The 17,360-nt window shown below is 39.9% G+C and overlaps 1 protein-coding gene across 2 annotated transcripts; it reads left to right on the top strand.

The window, feature by feature from the left end:
• Nucleotides 1–1,683: 1,683 nt before the first annotated feature.
• On the top strand, nt 1,684–17,327 carry nudt4a (nudix (nucleoside diphosphate linked moiety X)-type motif 4a). 2 transcript variants are annotated; one of them, XM_003440518.5, is made up of 5 exons: nt 1,684–2,139; nt 5,972–6,082; nt 8,004–8,048; nt 8,304–8,391; nt 15,525–17,327. In XM_003440518.5, the coding sequence occupies exons 1-5, from the start codon at nt 2,041–2,043 to the stop codon at nt 15,749–15,751; spliced, it is 570 nt and encodes a 189-aa protein (XP_003440566.1). In that variant the 5' UTR covers nt 1,684–2,040; the 3' UTR covers nt 15,752–17,327. The 2 variants fall into 2 exon arrangements, with proteins under 2 accessions (XP_003440566.1, XP_005470991.1); XM_005470934.4 differs by lacking the exon at nt 1,684–2,139 and adding an exon at nt 5,150–5,329.
• The last annotated feature ends 33 nt before the right edge of the window (nt 17,328–17,360 follow it).

Below are 17,360 nucleotides of genomic sequence, written 5' to 3'. Positions count from 1 at the left end.
AAAACAATGCAGTGATTTATAGAAATGTGCAAACACAAATGGAGGCAGGCAAACCAGCAATGTGCTGACTAACACAAAGACATTAACTGCTTTATATATCTGCAAAATGCACCCTTTCATTATCTTTCGCGGGATGTTGCTGCTGCTTAGGTCAACAAAAACAATCCAGGGTGTTTTTGTACTTTTCGTCTTCCAATCTGTAATAAAAGGACTGAAATCATAACACTTTGGGATGGTAAGTATTTATACAAGGAAAAAAGGAACTGGAGTCCAAGTGAAATGAAAAACTGCAGCTGGTTTCAGTCATTATGCAAATGTACTGTTTATAAGATTGGGGAAACCTGCAGTCAGCTGAGACTGAAGAAGTCACTTGGATGAGTGACGAAACGTTTCTCCCACAAAACGCTACGTCCAGATGAACAAAATCAACTTTTTGGAGATGTACTTTCCTGGATGATTGAGAATGCATCAAGACATTCTCTGTCATGTTTTGCAGAAAGCTTAAAGCACTGTTGTACCTCTCTCATCACCACCTCTGAACACACGGAATACGGTTTGAACCAAAGATTTCACATTAGGAGTCATCCCTCCGTCAAACCTGTTGCCACTGATTTACGGTCCTGTGCTATTTGGCATGCCTCAACCTTTTCTCCCTCTTTCTCTTCCTTAAGAAAGACTTGTTGACAGCCACCTTTCCACTGAGACCATTTCAGTCTACTTCAGTTCACTGCCAGATTATCTTAATATTAACATTTATTTGCTAGTTTAGTCCACACAAAATCAAATTCATGACGTTCTCATAGCTGTGACTGGCATTATTCAGAATTACAGTCAGGGTTAAAAGCAGTAATTTTAAACTACAGAAAATCATGGTGCCTAAAATCTTCAGTGATCGTGCCACTTGCCACATGAATCTGGTTTGGATCTCTGTCTTCCGAGTAGTTTCCTCTGACCTGGAAAACTTCTGGCACACTGTACTCCTGATATTTTAATACCTGTGTTTGCAAAACATGGTTCAGTTCTTAACTTTTCACAAACCTTTTTAATCCTAGTATGAGTCAGTACAACTTTGGATATATGTTAGGCTCATTCATAATAATCAAGACTATTTGTTTAGCTTAAGCGTTTTCAAACAGGAGCGGCTGCCGTTCATCATTGGTTCTGATTTGGACAGTCACTAATAATACAGACACACCAACCCCTTTTTTTTTTAAAACACATTGTTTCCACAGGTGAATACAGGTAAATAAGGACTGCCTACTACCACTAGAGGGCACCCCGAGCTTAGAAAGTTTTACGCCTACATTTTTTAGTTTTGTTCGTTTATTCCTGAAGCCACATGGCTCAAAGGTGAAATTTGACTATCTCAAGAATCAAGACGCAACAGGTAAGCGTTTTACTCACGTGCTCGTGCAATAAATAAATAAATAAATCAGAATTACTAAAATCATCTGTGTGCCATTTCGCCTTTAAAAAATAACTTACCTTTGCTGTGTTATTTGTGACATGAAATGTTTGGATCCTTCTGTTTTCTGCATTAAAAATTAATCAGTGCACTTATTATCATGGGTATTAACACGCTCTTCAAGTCAATCCTGGCTGGATTTGGAGATTTTTAACAGCAACTCCATCTCGCAGCTCAGTCACCTTTTCTCTTCCATAAAGGAGACTCGTTTCTGTTTGGCCTGTGCGTCGCTCGCGGCAGTGATAAACACGGATGTAAGGTGGGGACTGACGGGCTTGTTGCTGCGCAGCTCTCAGGTCAGCTGGTCGCAGCTCAGCCACCACAGCGTGATGTGAGCCAGTCTGCGTGTTGACAGCGGCACTAAAGCAGCAGGGCAGGTACAGCACAACACCAGATGCAGCCTGACGCGCGCTCGGAGCGCAGGAATGAATGGGCCAGCTGCAAGGTTTGTCTGGAAGTGTCTGAAGAAGCCAAGCTGCGATATTGTTGGATATTACTGAAAGCACTTTATTCAGCGACTGGTTGAAGCCCGATTTCCCAACACTTCCCTGCCTCCGGAAAAAAAAGGCCTCTATATGATGAAGTTTAAGCCCAACCAGACCAGGACGTACGACGTCGAAGGGTTCAAGAGGAGAGCGGCGTGTCTGTGTTTCAAAAACGAAACAGAGGACGAGGTAAGCTGTGAAGTTAAACCATTTGCAGGAGGAGAGGGCTTTTATTAACACGCTCTATTTTTGACACAGTCCCAAATTAACCGCTGTGCCTGACAGTACAGCAGCCTGCTTTATCGCGCGTCTGGCTGACTTTCCGTGTGTGGGGAGCGCGTTCACGTGGCTCGTCTTTAATTGAGGTGTTGGGCAGAGGTGAAGGTTGGAAGGGGCCAAATATTTGACCTGTTAAACCGCAGGGTGTGTGGCTGCAGCTGGCACTCAACAGGAGATCATCGTTTTTTATGTTCTATCCAAGGAGGACATCAAGATTACTCATAATACATAAAATCATCCCGTTATCTCTAACGCAGAGCAGTCTGTGCATATATTTCACAGCTATGGGCCTATAAACACCTCCTGTCATAAACAAAGCAGTGCAGAGTTTGTTTTCCAACACCCATCAGCTGATGCGGTTTTACTAAATCTACTTTTGCTGAGATACCTGCTACTCCTGAGGCCAGTTGGTTCTACTTTTTGGATTCAAATGATGATGCAACCATAAAGCAAATGTTCTCAGCCATTTTACTGACGTGAAAGAAATGTTTGTCTTTAAATTAGAGTGCTGAATATGAAGGTTTCTACTTACATGTAATCAGTCACCTATCATTTTGTCATTCATGGAAATCTGTAAGTATACAGTACATGTACGTAGGTTCTGATGTATCTCATATAACAAGCACAGACATTGATTGAAACACTAATTATTATTCAGTGATGCTCCAGTTTGGATAAGAAAGTTTTAAGTTTGTTAATATTACCGTTGTTTTGTGCTGGGTCTAAATGTGTCTGCCTAGTGACGCAGACTAGCTCTGGGCCACATGTGATAGGATGAGTAGGGGGCTGAGTGGCTGTTACAGTGTGCTAAACTCCAAGTGACCCATCAGTTGCAATTTATAGAAGCAAGGTACAGCCACTTGCTATTCCCTGACAGATTTCCTTTCCTGCTCCTTGTGCCTGTGCCCCTACCAGGGGTGCCTCCAGAATATTTTCATAGGGATGGCCGTATGGAGGTCACCAAAAATATTGGGGTGGCACACTACAGAATTTCCAGTTTTATTATGCCGTTGTCAGGTTATATAGGTTACCTGAAAAATATGGCAGGCAAAGAGAGAAAGAAAGGAATTATATGCCTATTTAGTTTCCTGCTTTTATAGTTGAGATCACTGAAAATGGGTACATATAAAAACCAAACAAGAGTTTGAAATCCATAACAATCAGTTTTAAGTGATTGACTGAAAGTCCCAACCATCGCTTTAATGAAACAGCAGAGCTGAGCAGAAGCAGCTTATCACTCTCACAGAATGGAGTGGAGAGGGGGAGGGCATGGAGGAAAGAGGCACAGGTTGGACTCGAACCTGAGCATGTGGTCGCATGGCTGAGACTGTCTCTGTGTTGGCTCTGAGATGCACCAGTGATCTGTACAGGGAGAACATGCTAATTACAGTAACATCTGGATTATTTTGCACAGTCAGTGTACCTTCTACAGCCACTGGACACAAGACCAAAAATGCCTGTTGTTGACTGGTGAATCGAAAGCTCTGACAGCTTTTGCTGAAGTATTAATAAGAACAGAGGAACTCTGATTTATGGTTTCACAACATTTGATACGTTATACATTTATTTATTTATTTTTAAATGTCCACAGCTATGTAACCACACATTTCTGTTCGAAAGTCTTGATCCGTAACCGATTTCCTTATATTTTATTCCACAAAGCCTGCCTTGCCTTGAGAAATAGTTCTCCAGGCTTTCTGAAGGTCTGTCAAAGTTTTTATTTTGACTGGTTGCATCTGGTATTGATTATTGTAATTGTATCCACACAGACTTCCCTCTAGAGTTCAGCTGGTCCAAAATGCTGCTGCTCTTGTCATTACCTGAACCCTTTCCACAGAACATATCACTCCTGTCTTTCAACAGTTTCACTGGCTTCCTTTTAAATCACATTATTTTTAAGTTTGTACTTCCTACTTGAAAAGGTGCCTATAGATAAAATGTATTCTTCTTATTATTTGCTGATAAAATGCTATTTTTTAGACACCAATATAGGTATTTTACAACCAGTGAATCCTTAAGTAAGGCATTCACTGAGACAAAGGTTGCCTTTAAATTTAGCTTGTTTTGAAAGGCATTAACACATCGTTCAGCCCGTAGAGTTTGGCCGGACTGGGATCAGACTGTAAAGCTGTCGTGGTTCTGCCCACTCCAAACGCTTCCTCACTTTCCCCCGATCGTGTTTGGTGCCTGTCGGGGTCATTAACCTCCTCTCCTAAGCTCTTTGTTTTGATACAGAGAGGTAACTGCTGATCTGGTGGTTTTTGGAAAGCCTGTTGTCTGTGTGCGAGTAGCTGTGTCTGTACAAGTGCCTACGTGCTTCACATGGCGTTTGTGTGAAATTGCGCATGCATGTGTATGTTGTGTGGATTTGTGTCACGGAGGCAACTTGCAGTGTTTCTACAGTCCCCTGGACCCTGCACGGATTAGTTTAATAGGTTTGAGATGTGTCGCTTGGAAGACAGAACCAGCTAAAATAATTGGCCTTCCTCTTTGTGGCTTAATGTGAGTAGCCATAGAAAGCTGAAGCCATGATGTGGAGTAAACACATACATTTAAGATTTTGGCAATGCCATGGATAAATGAATTAGCTCACTGAGCAGAGTAAATGCGTGGAGAGATGTGTCTGCCGTGGACGAGTATGAACTCGGACATTGAAATGAGTTTTACCTTAATAACTTAGCATTTTATTCACTCATAGATATGGACAGAGTTGCACTGTTAAAAATAAATCACATGGTTTATAGAGAGTTTGTAAATAAAGGAGCAGAGTGAGAAAGTGTTATGTGGCGGGGCGTGGATTGCAGATGCCATGCAGGTGCGTCCGCCTTCCCTGCACTGCACCGTAGGCCACGCCCCGCCACAGTTACACTCATATACATTGGGTATATATCACCCATATATATTGGGTGATAAATGATATTAAGCATTTTTTACCCAAAGAGATCTGCTTTGATGGTCTGAAGATGTTGTCATTAGGCGCTTCACAAAGTTGCTTCCATTTTTGAGTGTGAGCAGAAAGATCTTACCAGTGGGGAAACCTCTGCTGTGACAGCTGCGTTTAATGTGCAAAGGGTTGATTCGACTGGCGTTTTTAACCCACGTGAGTGTTAGCCGTGGCTGGAGAGTGAGTTGGCTGCCCTGTGTTAAGGTTTCAGAAGGCAGTCCTACATGAACTCAGTGTGGGTCAGTGATGCTGGATTGGGTTTAAGGTCAAGTAACTGCGTCATCAAAACACCAAACTGCATTGGCTGGACAGCAGTTAAGAATAGTGCGCAGCTTTAGGATATTTCCTTGGGTTAAAATGTTGATTTGTACTTCTTCAAATGCAGTGGGAATAAATATAACATTTGATGTTGGTACTACTAGAAAATCTAAAGCTGGCCGTACTGTAAATAGACTCCAGATTATGAATTATCCTTCATTAAAAGCACTGACAACTAAAAACAGGCCGATACATGAATCATTACATTAGTTGTTCTCATTCGTCTATTTAATTATGTGCCAAAGGGTGTGACACGCAGAGCAGCACCATCCGCACAGCGCTCATGTTGCATTAAGTAAATGAAGTGAATGACCGGAATGATATGCGAGATGTTTGAAATGCGTCTGCTGAATGACGAGCAGTTCGTTTGGCCACCGTGTCCGTGCTGACGGACTCTGAACTCGGGCATGCTGTTACTGTGCTTTTTGCACCCCATCCTCAGTAGCAGAGGCCTGACGGAGGGCTCTCTCTCCTTGGCAGGTGCTGTTGGTGAGCAGCAGTCGCCATCCAGACCAGTGGATCGTGCCAGGAGGGGGAATGGAGCCTGATGAGGAGCCCTGTGGAGCTGCTGTCAGGGAGGTGTATGAAGAGGTGAATTGATTGTTCTCTAATTAAACCCATAAAGACGTTTCTATTGTTTGCATGCATTGTTGGTTAAAGCGTAGGATCTATACAGTACTGTGCAAAGTGATGAACGACACCTCATTTCTTTATATTTTGCAAAATAGGAAATAGGTGCAGTGAGTTATTGAAACATACGTGGGAATACGTGTTTTTATTGAAGGACATTTAAAGCTCATCTTGGATGTTGACCGCCTTTTATACCGTTCTCTGTCAAGATGATCTTCCACTGCTTTAATAATGTTGAAGTCTGAGGGGGCAAATCCATGACTGATGGTGTTTCATTGTTTGTTTTCATATCCAGGTATGATTTTACTGCACTGGCAGTGTGTTTGGGTTCATTTTCATGTCATGTATTACATGGTGAATCTGAATCTACCATGTTAAACAGATTGCCACTAACTGCTGTAGACACATATTTTTTGTTTTTAGTTGTAAACTTGTCCAGTTTTCTCTATTTATTAGTGTAAAAATGCTGTTTTGTGTTTTTCAAGCTGTGCTATCATTTTTCATAAACTAAAGAAATGCATACAAATGATTTTGTTTTTGCGAAAGGACACAAAGTGGCTAAAGATACAATTAAAAATGGGATCTTTGCTAAGTTGCCTGTTATTTGCCTTTTCTATGCTTGAATTATTCACAGGTTTGCCTTAACAAACCAAAAACTTTCATATGAAAATGATGAGGTACAAGAAACTGACTTAAATGAGTGAAAAAGCAGCTAATGTCGAAACAAACAAACAAAAAGTCCTTTGAATAAAGCCTGGAGAACTATTGGTCGAAAATCAAAATGTAAAGAAATGAGAGGAAGCTCCAGACATTTGGATAATCACCTCTCACAGAGACAGTGTTATTTTTCATGGAGAGCACAATGTAAAAAGCAGCATTCTGAAGTTTCCTTGAAATTAGTAACCATTTTTGGCTCCAATAATATTGGAAGTGACACAAAGTTATCATAGTGTTAAAAAATAATAAGGATAGGGAATTTTATCAGTTGTCAGCTGATAATGTTTATTGGTTTTCCAAGGAATTATCGCATTATTTAAGTGGAAGATAAAAAAAAAAAAAAAATCATGGCATTTCATGACTTTGAATACTGAGGGCCTAATTTCCATGTCAGTATCATATATTCTGATTGCAATGTATGCATCATGGGCTCAAAGGACAGACACATTAAACTGAAAGTGAATACAGTAAATCTTTGTCAGAAGTGTCATCGCTGTTCACAGTACAAGTCGCTCCTGTTGTTCTACCAGCCAAAAATCCAGATCAGAAGTAGAAATATGTGGCAGTGATGCATGGATAGCCAGCTTATCATGCTGTGGTTTAAGAAAGGAGGCTGCTGGTGGCTGGCCAGATTGTTCACAGCAAAGTGAGCTGTGAACATCTGACATGGATAGCAGTGTGCTGACAGCTTTGAAGTATGGCAGTGACATTTGGGAAGGGGGTCCAGTTGCCCACATCCTGCACCTCACGGAGCTGACGCGGATCAGGATAAAGGTGATTCAAAGCGGGTTGAGCCTCATTTGTTAATTTTTATTTGTGCATAAATTTGTAAAGCCTTGTAGGCCATTGTGTGCATTTCAGTGTGCTTTTTTAAAGCATGTCTGGAAGACATTACAGCAATGACCGGGATGTCTGTTATGGTTTGATACTGTAAATGATAGCTGTGTCCTAACTGTGTACTATACTTGAGTTAAGCCCCCCTGTCTCGTGTTTCTGTCATTTAGACTATGTTTATGTCTACCTGGGATCATATATGACGTGAATCCGAGTGATCTCGCTGCACTGTGTGTTGAAAGGACAGTTTCATCAGCCCTGAATATTATAGATTATGACTTGTGGACAATCACATTTAATAATATTGCATGACTCTGATTTATGTGTGCAGGCTGGTGTAAAGGGAAAGCTCGGCAGACTGCTTGGGATTTTCGAGGTATGTTATGAAAAATTGTAATTTGTAATCATGTCACGATACACAGTGCTGTCTAAAATCATCCTACTACTGCACCTAGCGTTTTTGTATGTCTGTGGTCAGACAATCAACTTGTTTAGTTTATGCAGTTTATATAAAAGAAATGGTACGGATAATCACAGTTTTTGCCTTTTTTAATGAAGGCTTTGCACGCACTGCGTTGGTGGTTTGTCAGAAAAACATAAATTCATTTTCTCTTCATGTAAACCTTTGCAGCATAATCAAGACAGAAAGCACAGGACTTATGTCTACACACTCGTGGTGACAGAGATGCTGGAAGACTGGGAAGACTCTGTGAACATTGGTATGCCTCTGTGTCCCTCTTTGTCTTATAGTATCTTATTAATCTTATCTTATTCTAGCAGCCAAGGGTCACAAAAGTAAGTTTTGAGGGGAAAAGAGTGAAAAATATTCCTGTGGTAACAAGATGTTTGAGGGTTTTCTTGCCCAATTTTAAATCCCATCACAACATTAGAGTACAATTTCAAATCTGCAGATGCTTTTTTACAGGCATGCCTCATATGGATGTTTTTTGAGATCCTGTGATTTATTGAAAAAACAAAACAAAAGCAAGCAAAAGGTTTTAGCAACTTTTTTGCATTACAAGGTCTGTTTCAGGGTTGAGTTTCGGGGCTTTCGGTCTTCTAGTTCAAGATCTTGGCTTAAGATCATACATTTTGACAAGGGTTTTTGTTTTTTTTTGTTTTTACATGCCTCACCAGGTTCAAAATTTTTGATTCACATAAATGTGAAAGGGATTATAAACTCATATACAGTCTTCAGATGATCTGCTGCCTTTGAAGCTGGCACACATAAGATGACTCCATAAGCAGAATGAAGAGGAACAAAACACAACGAGGAATGCCCCTGTAACAGCTCCACTGATTCATTTGATCTAAATCAGGGATGGCAAACTCATTTTACACCGAGGGCCACATACAGCTTTGATCTTGAATGGAGCGGAAGACTGAAACCCCCACTTCCAATCCACTTAAGGAAGTTTAACTACAGATTAAATCCCTCAGATGTCTTAATACTAAAAAAAGAAGTGCAATTTCAAAAGTTTGTCATTTAGAAAGAACTGAAATGGAGAAATGTTTCTGTTACTGTGGACTCATTGTAAAAAAAAAAAAAAACCCAGAAATTTCTATTGTAGATAAAAACAGGAACTTTTCGATTAATTTGATTAACTTTTCGAACTTTTCGAACTTTTACTTTGGTGTAATATGAATGGCATTGGGGTAGGTCTTTGTCAGTAGGAAATAAAGTAAAACTTATTAAAATGCAGATAATAGTCCACAGTTTAAGCCATCCTTCATGTTTTCCAAAACCATCAAGTGGGCTTGTTTGGAGTCCTTACCCGGCTGATTTTGGCCCCCGGGCCTTAGGTTTGACACCCCTGATCTAAAATTCCTAACAGAACAATTGGACAATTGAACATGTCTGCCCATGTGTCTGTTTTATGGAAAACATGAATAACAGATTCATGAACTGAGTAGCAGTTTCCCAGATTATGTCTTTTACAATGGCCGTATTGTCTTTTTGCCTCTTCCTTCATCCTGTGTTGGCTGACTGTCAAAATAAAATGACTTGCAACTGTGCTCATAACTTTCCACAGGGCAGTTCAACACTTCATTTAGCTGTAGAGTTTATTTTATTTTTTTCACAAATTCAGCCTGAATTGTAAACAAACTGGTTTAAATTGATTTATATTAGTATACCTGTTCAACTGCTCATTAATGCTCATCTAATCAACCAATCAGATGGCAGCAACCAAGTGCATTTAGGCACGTAGACATGGTCAGGATGACCTGCTGAAGTTCAAACCGAGCATCAGAATGGGGAATTTTGTTTTTTTTTTAAGTGATTTGAATGTATTATGGTTGTTGGTGTCGGGTGGATCTGAGTGTTTCAGAAGCCGCTGATCTGCTGGGATTGTTCCACACAACCATCTCTAGACTTTACAGCTAAAAAGTGGCACTCAGCCAGTCAGCTAAGAACAGAAAAAGCTACAATTCACTCAGGTTCACCAAAAGTAGACAACAAAAGTAGACAACCTGAGATTGGAAAAACATCTGGTCTGATGAGTCTTAATTTCTGCGGGCAGCAGGGTCAAAATTTGACATAAACGCCATGAAAGCACTGATCCATTCTGCCTTGTGTCAGGAGTTCAGGCTGCTGCTGGTGGTGTAAATGTGTGGGAGATATTTCCTCATCACGTTTACCCCTTGATACCAACTGAGCATCGTTTGAATCAATGCCACAAAGGGTTTAGGCAGTTCTGAAGACAAAGGGGGTCCAGCCTGGTACTAGCCTGGTGTGACTGGTGAAGTTGCTGGTGAGTGTATGTTGTGATTACATGTAGGTCAGACATTAAGTATGCTTGAATGGAGATCTCTAATATAGTACATACAATAATTTTTAATCCCACAACTGTTTATAACTTACATAGTTCACATTTCTGTATAACTGTATATCTCAGATTTCTGTATAGTTTTTATTTCATATTTATATCCTGTTCATAGCCTGTACATAGCTTGTACTCACTACAGCCTGTACATACTTATAGTTATAGAATATTCATAACATACTTCACACTGTGTACATTATAACATACCATAATAGACCCATTTCTGTAATATACTTCTATTATATATATACATATATATATATATATATATATATATATATATATATATATATATATATATATATATATATATATATATATATATATATATATATATATATATATATATCTCTATCTCTATTATTGCTAATATATATTGTAATATATCTATATCATGGCTAAAGCACTTTCTGGATGGATGCACACTGCATTTCGTTGCCCTGTACCTGTGACATGTGCAATGACAATAAAGTTGAATTCTAATTCTAATTCTAATAGCAAGCGGTTCGTTACATGTCGCCAAAATCTATGTTGACTTTAAGTTAACATAGAATGTTTTTCTAAACTGTAACGCACGTAAGGTGGCTGTTTATGTTTAGATATGTTTTCATGGTTGTTTTCACAGGCTGATATTTTAAATGGAATACTTTTCCCGGGATTGAGTAACTTGTAAACTATTTCTAACTGGACTGGAAAATGTGGCTGTGGCCGTTTACTCCCTTCACCCACAGAAGTAAGAGTTTAGCCTGTTCATAAGGGGGAGGAGTGTTTGCTGTGCCCAGCTGTTTTCCACTTATCATCACTCCCCCCCCCTTACTTGTCCTCTTTTGCCCTACACAAGGGTTGCGACTGAACAGAAAGGGTTTACTACTACAGGTTGAATTGACTCAACCGCCTCCTTAAATGCTGGTAGTGGTGGCGCTCTTCAGGGTGCCAACATGAAGTGAATGCATCCTCCTCCTCGTCATCATCACACCATCACACCAGGCTCCAGTTATCACAGAGCATGGCAAATTCCTTTAGCAAAGTGCTGGAATTGAATGGGAGGAGATGAGTTTGAATAAAGTATAAATAACTTCCAGCTGTCGCTTTACTGGACAGATCATTTTTATGGAAGATACTTTTTTTTAGGAAGGGTTTAGGGCTGTCTGAAGCATGCCCATGTCCACACCGACACCCACTAGTGCCATGACATGCACAGTTTATTTTTGTGTGTGGTGAATAAAATAATCTTTTAGTTATCCTTTCGTTCAGCAGTCTCACTCAGCACTTATTCAGGCTCTCTGTGACAAATTATACAATGTTTGCTTAATGGTGGCGTGCCCTTTGGAGCATTTTAAATACAATTAACACACAGTGTGGTTTGCTTTGTGGATATTAGTATCCAAAATTTGTTCAAGAAGTCTTTGCTCAGTTTAAAAATAGTGTTATATTTCTATGTTTGCACCTATGGACTGGGTGCGGTCTGAGTCTCCTCCATTTTCAATCTCATGCATTTTGAGCACTACCTGACCCTAATCATCTAAACACTGAGTCTTTGCAGTACGCACGCTCCTTTTGTTAATCTTTGCCACAGCTAGTTCCTGCTAACTCTGCCTTGTTTGTATTTTGGATACTTTGCCCTTTCCTGTTTTCTGTCTTGTGCCTTTTTTGGATTTGTTTGTTACGCTGATTTCCTGTGCACGACCCATGGTGCTCAAATCAAGAGCTTCATTATGGGGCTTTTATCTTTTTTTTCTTTCTGATTTGCGCCTCATCTCCACTGTGCAAGTTATTTTCACTATATCACGCTAAAAAATGTTTTAGTTGCATCTGAAGGACACGGAAGAGTGAAGGTTTGTCTGAGCAGCAATTATCTAGGATTCGCCGGTATATCATTGTGTTTCTTTCGCTGAAGAGTTTTTACCTGCTACCAGTTAAACTTTTGGGGTATTAATCTGGTCAGTTAAGTAAATGGATTCTTATATAGTGCTTTTTTACTCTCCCGGAGTACCCAACGCGCTCTATACAACATGCCACATTCACCCAAACACACCCATTCTCACAAGCACTTTCTCTATACTTAGTGCTTTTTAACTACATTCACACTCCGATGGATGCATCAGAGAACAACTTTCACATGTAGTTTCACATGTAGTCCAAATCCTCCAGGATGCCATATCCTGAAAGACAGACAATTAGTCTATGAGAGCTGGATAGAGGGAGAGCACCAGCAGGACCAGTACCTGCTCCTTTGTGAACAGGATGGAGCTTTACAACGTGACTTCCAGCAGGTGACGGGTGTAAATACCTTTGACCAAACAATCAGAAACAGACTTCAACATTGTCTAGTGGACATTCTGCCGATACCCCACCGTGGGTGGTCATAGAGAGTGGTGGGGTTGAGAATAGTTCCCTCCCTGCTCTTCTTTTTTCATCCTCTAATTCGCGAACCAAGGTCAATAATTTTATAGTTTCGAACTGTGTTAAAATCTTTAGTCAGATCAAAAAAGGTTGTGGTCTACCAGACACTTCAATCCATACTCCAATATACGGTAATCATGCATTCCCACCCTCATGTTTAGACGCCTCTTTTGATATCTGGACACAGAAAGGTATTATTACTCTCAAAGATTTATATATTGACAGGCAGTTTGCATCATTTACTCAGTTGCAGAACAAGTTCTCTCTCCCTGCGTCACATTTTTTTCATTATTTACAGATAAGAAACTATGTCCGTCAGAGTATTGCTAATTTTCCATCTCTTCCGGAAGAGGGGTCAATTTTTACACTTCTTCTGAGTTCCCCGGATTCTAAAAAGTTGGTTTCTGGTTTTGTGAAAGCCTTTTCTGAGTATTTAAATTCTAAATCTGACTTTTTGAAGATGGCATGGGAGGAAGAGCTTGGTTTGCTGATTGGAGATGAGGTGTGGGAGAGGAGTCTGTGTATGATCCATTCTTGCTCTATAAATGCAAGGCATCAGTTAATTCAATTTAAAGTGCTTCACAGACTTCATTATTCAAAAACTAAACTGCACAGGATTTTTCCTTCTATCAGTTCGATATGCGATCGTTGTAAACTTGGAGAAGGCTCTCTTACTCATTTGTTTTGGACTTGTCCCAAATTGTATAACTATTGGTTGAATATTTTTAACTGTTTTTCTGATATCTATAATTGCACATTAGAGCCGGACCCAATAATTGCATTGTTTGGATCTTCCTCTTCCCTTTTACACCTTAGCTCTGCTGCACAAACCACAGTTTTGTTCGGAATGGTAATTGCTAAAAAAATTATTTTGACTCTTTGGAAGACGGATATTGTACCTCAATTTAAAATGTGGCTCACAGAACTGACTGCTCTACTACATATGGAGAGAATTAGGTATATATTAGCAGACAAACTTAGTAATTTCTTTGATGTGTGGCAACCATTTTTAGATCATGTATTAAAACAAAGTCCTATTTGATCGATCACCAATAACTTAGCCTTCCACCTTAGCGTTTTATTTTTGTTTATTGCCAGTGTTGAAGCAATATTTTCGTTGTTGCAGTGTAAACTTTTGTCTTATTTGTGTGTTTTAGCCCTTGCTGTTGTGTTGTCTGTTGTTTTTTCGTTTGTTTTGCTTGTTTGTTTTTTCTTATATCAAAAAATCTCAATAAATATATATATTAAAAAAAAAAAAAAAAAAAAAAAACATTGTCTAGTGGACCCTGCGCTCACTGCCTGCCATTGTGGAGCCCAACTGGCATTTGCCATAAAACACCAGAATTGGTTGGTCCACCATTGACCACGTGTGACAGACGTGAAGAGGTCTGCAGAAGCTGTGGAGAGTGTTATGCTGCCTGTAACATTGTTTAACATGATTGATTTAGTGGTGGGTTAGTGAAAGTGTGGAGAGGCATATCCATGGAGGGACACACAGAGCTCTATGGGGTAGGCAACAGCACCCTGACCATTAGATATCGGGATAATATTCATTGTCGGACCCAATGCTGGTGCAGCGGGTCAGGGTTCCTCATGGTGCAATAGTAAGAGTATGCAGGCAGTTCCTGGTGGACGAAGGAACTGATACCAGTGACTGGCTCCCATGCTTGTCTGACCTAAATCCACTCGAACACTTCTGGGACATTATGTTTCAGTCCATCCGACGCTGCCAGGTTGCATCTCAGACTGTGCAGGAGCTCAGTGATGTGCTGGTCCAACTTGTGAGAAGATCCCCCAGGACACCATCTGTTGTGCACACATTGTCAGGCATGCATACAAGCATGTGGGGGCCATACAAATTACGAAGTTCTATTTTGAGTTGCTGCAGTGACATTTCGGGTAAATAGACTAGTATGCTGCAGAATCTTTTCACTTTGATGTGGGGGTGTCTTGAATTAAGCCCACTGTACGCTGATAATTTTCATTTCCATCAAACGATATGGCATGGTTTCGTTCCTAACACATAATTCTTAACCCAGTCCATATCAGTATAGATGTGCGGCATGATTTTTTTTTTTTCTCTGTGTTTTTAGAGTGTTCTTTAATATTTTTTAAAAGTGTATATAGCTTACCAAGATCATAAAATGATATCAACTGCTTTAAAATGACAGTTGTGAAACAAAGATGTGTCATTTTGCTAATATCCTGTTGCCTCATCTCCTCTCTCCTCATCTTTCTTCCTCTCCTCCTGTGATCACATTTCTGGTGGGAGGGACCAAGATGCAAGGAGATGAGGAAAGGAATTGAGGATGTGCCAACTGAGAAATGAGCAGAAGGAATGGACGAGCTTCTGGTTTCCTGTGACCTAATATCTGAAATGTTGCAATCATATGCTGAGAAATGTTTTGTTTCTTGTTCCTTGTTTAGATTACCTTAATCAAGACCTTATTGTGATCTTTTAAGAATATTTATCAATATCATCTTAGCAGTTATGTATCCATCAGGATGGACGTGTTACGGACTTCAATACAATGTGTGGGAAATTGTTTTAAGTGTCATTCAACACAACACTGATCGTGTGAGCCACATGCAAACAATTAGTCTTTTCTTGAATCTCTTCACAGGAAGGAAGAGGAAGTGGTTCAAGGTCGATGAAGCCATAAGGGTGCTGCAGAGCCACAAGCCTGTCCATGCAGAGTATCTACACAGACTTAAGGGCACCTGTAATCCCACCTGCACTCCCATGTGTGGCCCAGCTAACGGCAATGGCCTGAGCTCCCACATGACAGATGACGACGCACCCCACTATGTTGTTTGCTCCACACACTGCTCAGACCTAGTCAGCAGATAAAAGCCATAATGGCAGAGAGCAGGTCTTCTGAGAGGAAATGAATTTTCAGCTGAACTTCTTGAGACTGATTTGAAGTGACACTGAAAATGTTTTTCAAATGTATTTAAGACTTTTTTTTTAATGTTTTTTTTTTTTTTTTAATTCCTGTAAAGCATTTCCTTTTCAATTTTAGGCAGACTGCAGTGCACTGATTATGCAATATAAAGGCCTGTTTAGTCTTAGATGTTGTATATTTGACTGGTGGCACACACAGTGTGCTGGTGATTTCCTGGAGGCGGTATGGGGAAGTGTTGGCTCCTGGAGGAAGCCTTATTCCCACAGTGACTCAGTGCCAAACAATGTGCCTCTGCAAGATGTTTGAAAAAGAGTAGCTGCAAGTCTGTCGATGGACTTTACAAACTGCTACCTTGGGAAGTTTGTGAGGAATTTTGCTAAAAGAGATGAGGTAAAGTCTGCAACAAGTGTGGACGGCATTGTTATTACTTCCTCAGCGCACACAGTATCATCTCTAAGCACTAGTGACACTGAACAAGCCTTAAATCATGTGTGTATATATTTGAATGCTCTCAATGTGAGTGAAAACTGAGTAAATTAGAGAAAAACTTCTATATAGTGAACTGAATCAAACAAGAAATGGCACATATCCTCAGAAAAACTATAATCTAGTGTATTAAGCAAATGTTTTATATAGTGTATCTGCAGAAATGCCTTAGAAGACTCTGACAAATCCTGCACAAAGTCTCCCATTAAGTGCCTTCACAAACACAAAGTAAATGAACAGAACAAATCAAGCCTTATACATGCTGTCAAAACAACCCAGTTTTTGGAAGCTGGGCTCCATAGGACAGAAGAAAAATGTGGGTTTGCTTTTACGACCGAGGGTGCACAGTGACTGAATTTATGTTCCGCTGGGAAACATGGACCGAAAAGTATGACAGGAATTATGGTCATCTGATTCTATTTGATGCTTTGCTTTAAACTTTAATCCAGTTTCTTCACAAGTCAATATTATTGTTTTTATTTGTTGCTTTTTAATTGTCCACATTTAGGCTTTTGCTTCAGAACATAATCATATATTTATATATTTTTTTAAAAGTAAGTTTTTCATCTTTTTTCTCCCTGTGATTAGTTTGGGCTTAGTGTTTGGACTATACCATTAATACCAGGCTGTAGACTACTCCCTCTGGTGGCAATGGTACAGTCCAACCACAAGCACAAAGCATAGAAATGGAAAATTAAATTAAGTATGCAAAGAAGGGGGGGGGGAAACTGAAGCAAACCCCCAAACGTGCACAGTTAAAAATCAAACTGAGAGTCGTTTGTTTTTGGAGAAATAAACTGTAGATCGTGGAAATCTGTTTCTTTATGTGATTATTTTTGATGGTGCCTACTTCAAAGCGTTGTATTGTGCATGGTCCTTTAACTCCTGGGGGGGGAAGCTCAAATAAGGTCATAATTTAACTTCCTAGGGTACCATTGGCAGGAAAGCCCATCTAACATCTTTCCTCATCGTCCATGTGTGACTGGGATATTCTATTGTGTGGAAAATATTTAAATAAACACCGTTTAAAGATAATTACTATTGTGACAGATTTTTATTGAGTGCTCC

This window comes from Oreochromis niloticus, linkage group LG7, assembly GCF_001858045.2.
Source record: "Oreochromis niloticus isolate F11D_XX linkage group LG7, O_niloticus_UMD_NMBU, whole genome shotgun sequence".
NCBI classification, from domain to species: Eukaryota; Metazoa; Chordata; class Actinopteri; order Cichliformes; family Cichlidae; genus Oreochromis; species Oreochromis niloticus.
Note: the sequence above shows the minus strand (reverse complement) of the source record. Positions and strands in the feature narration are given on the sequence as shown.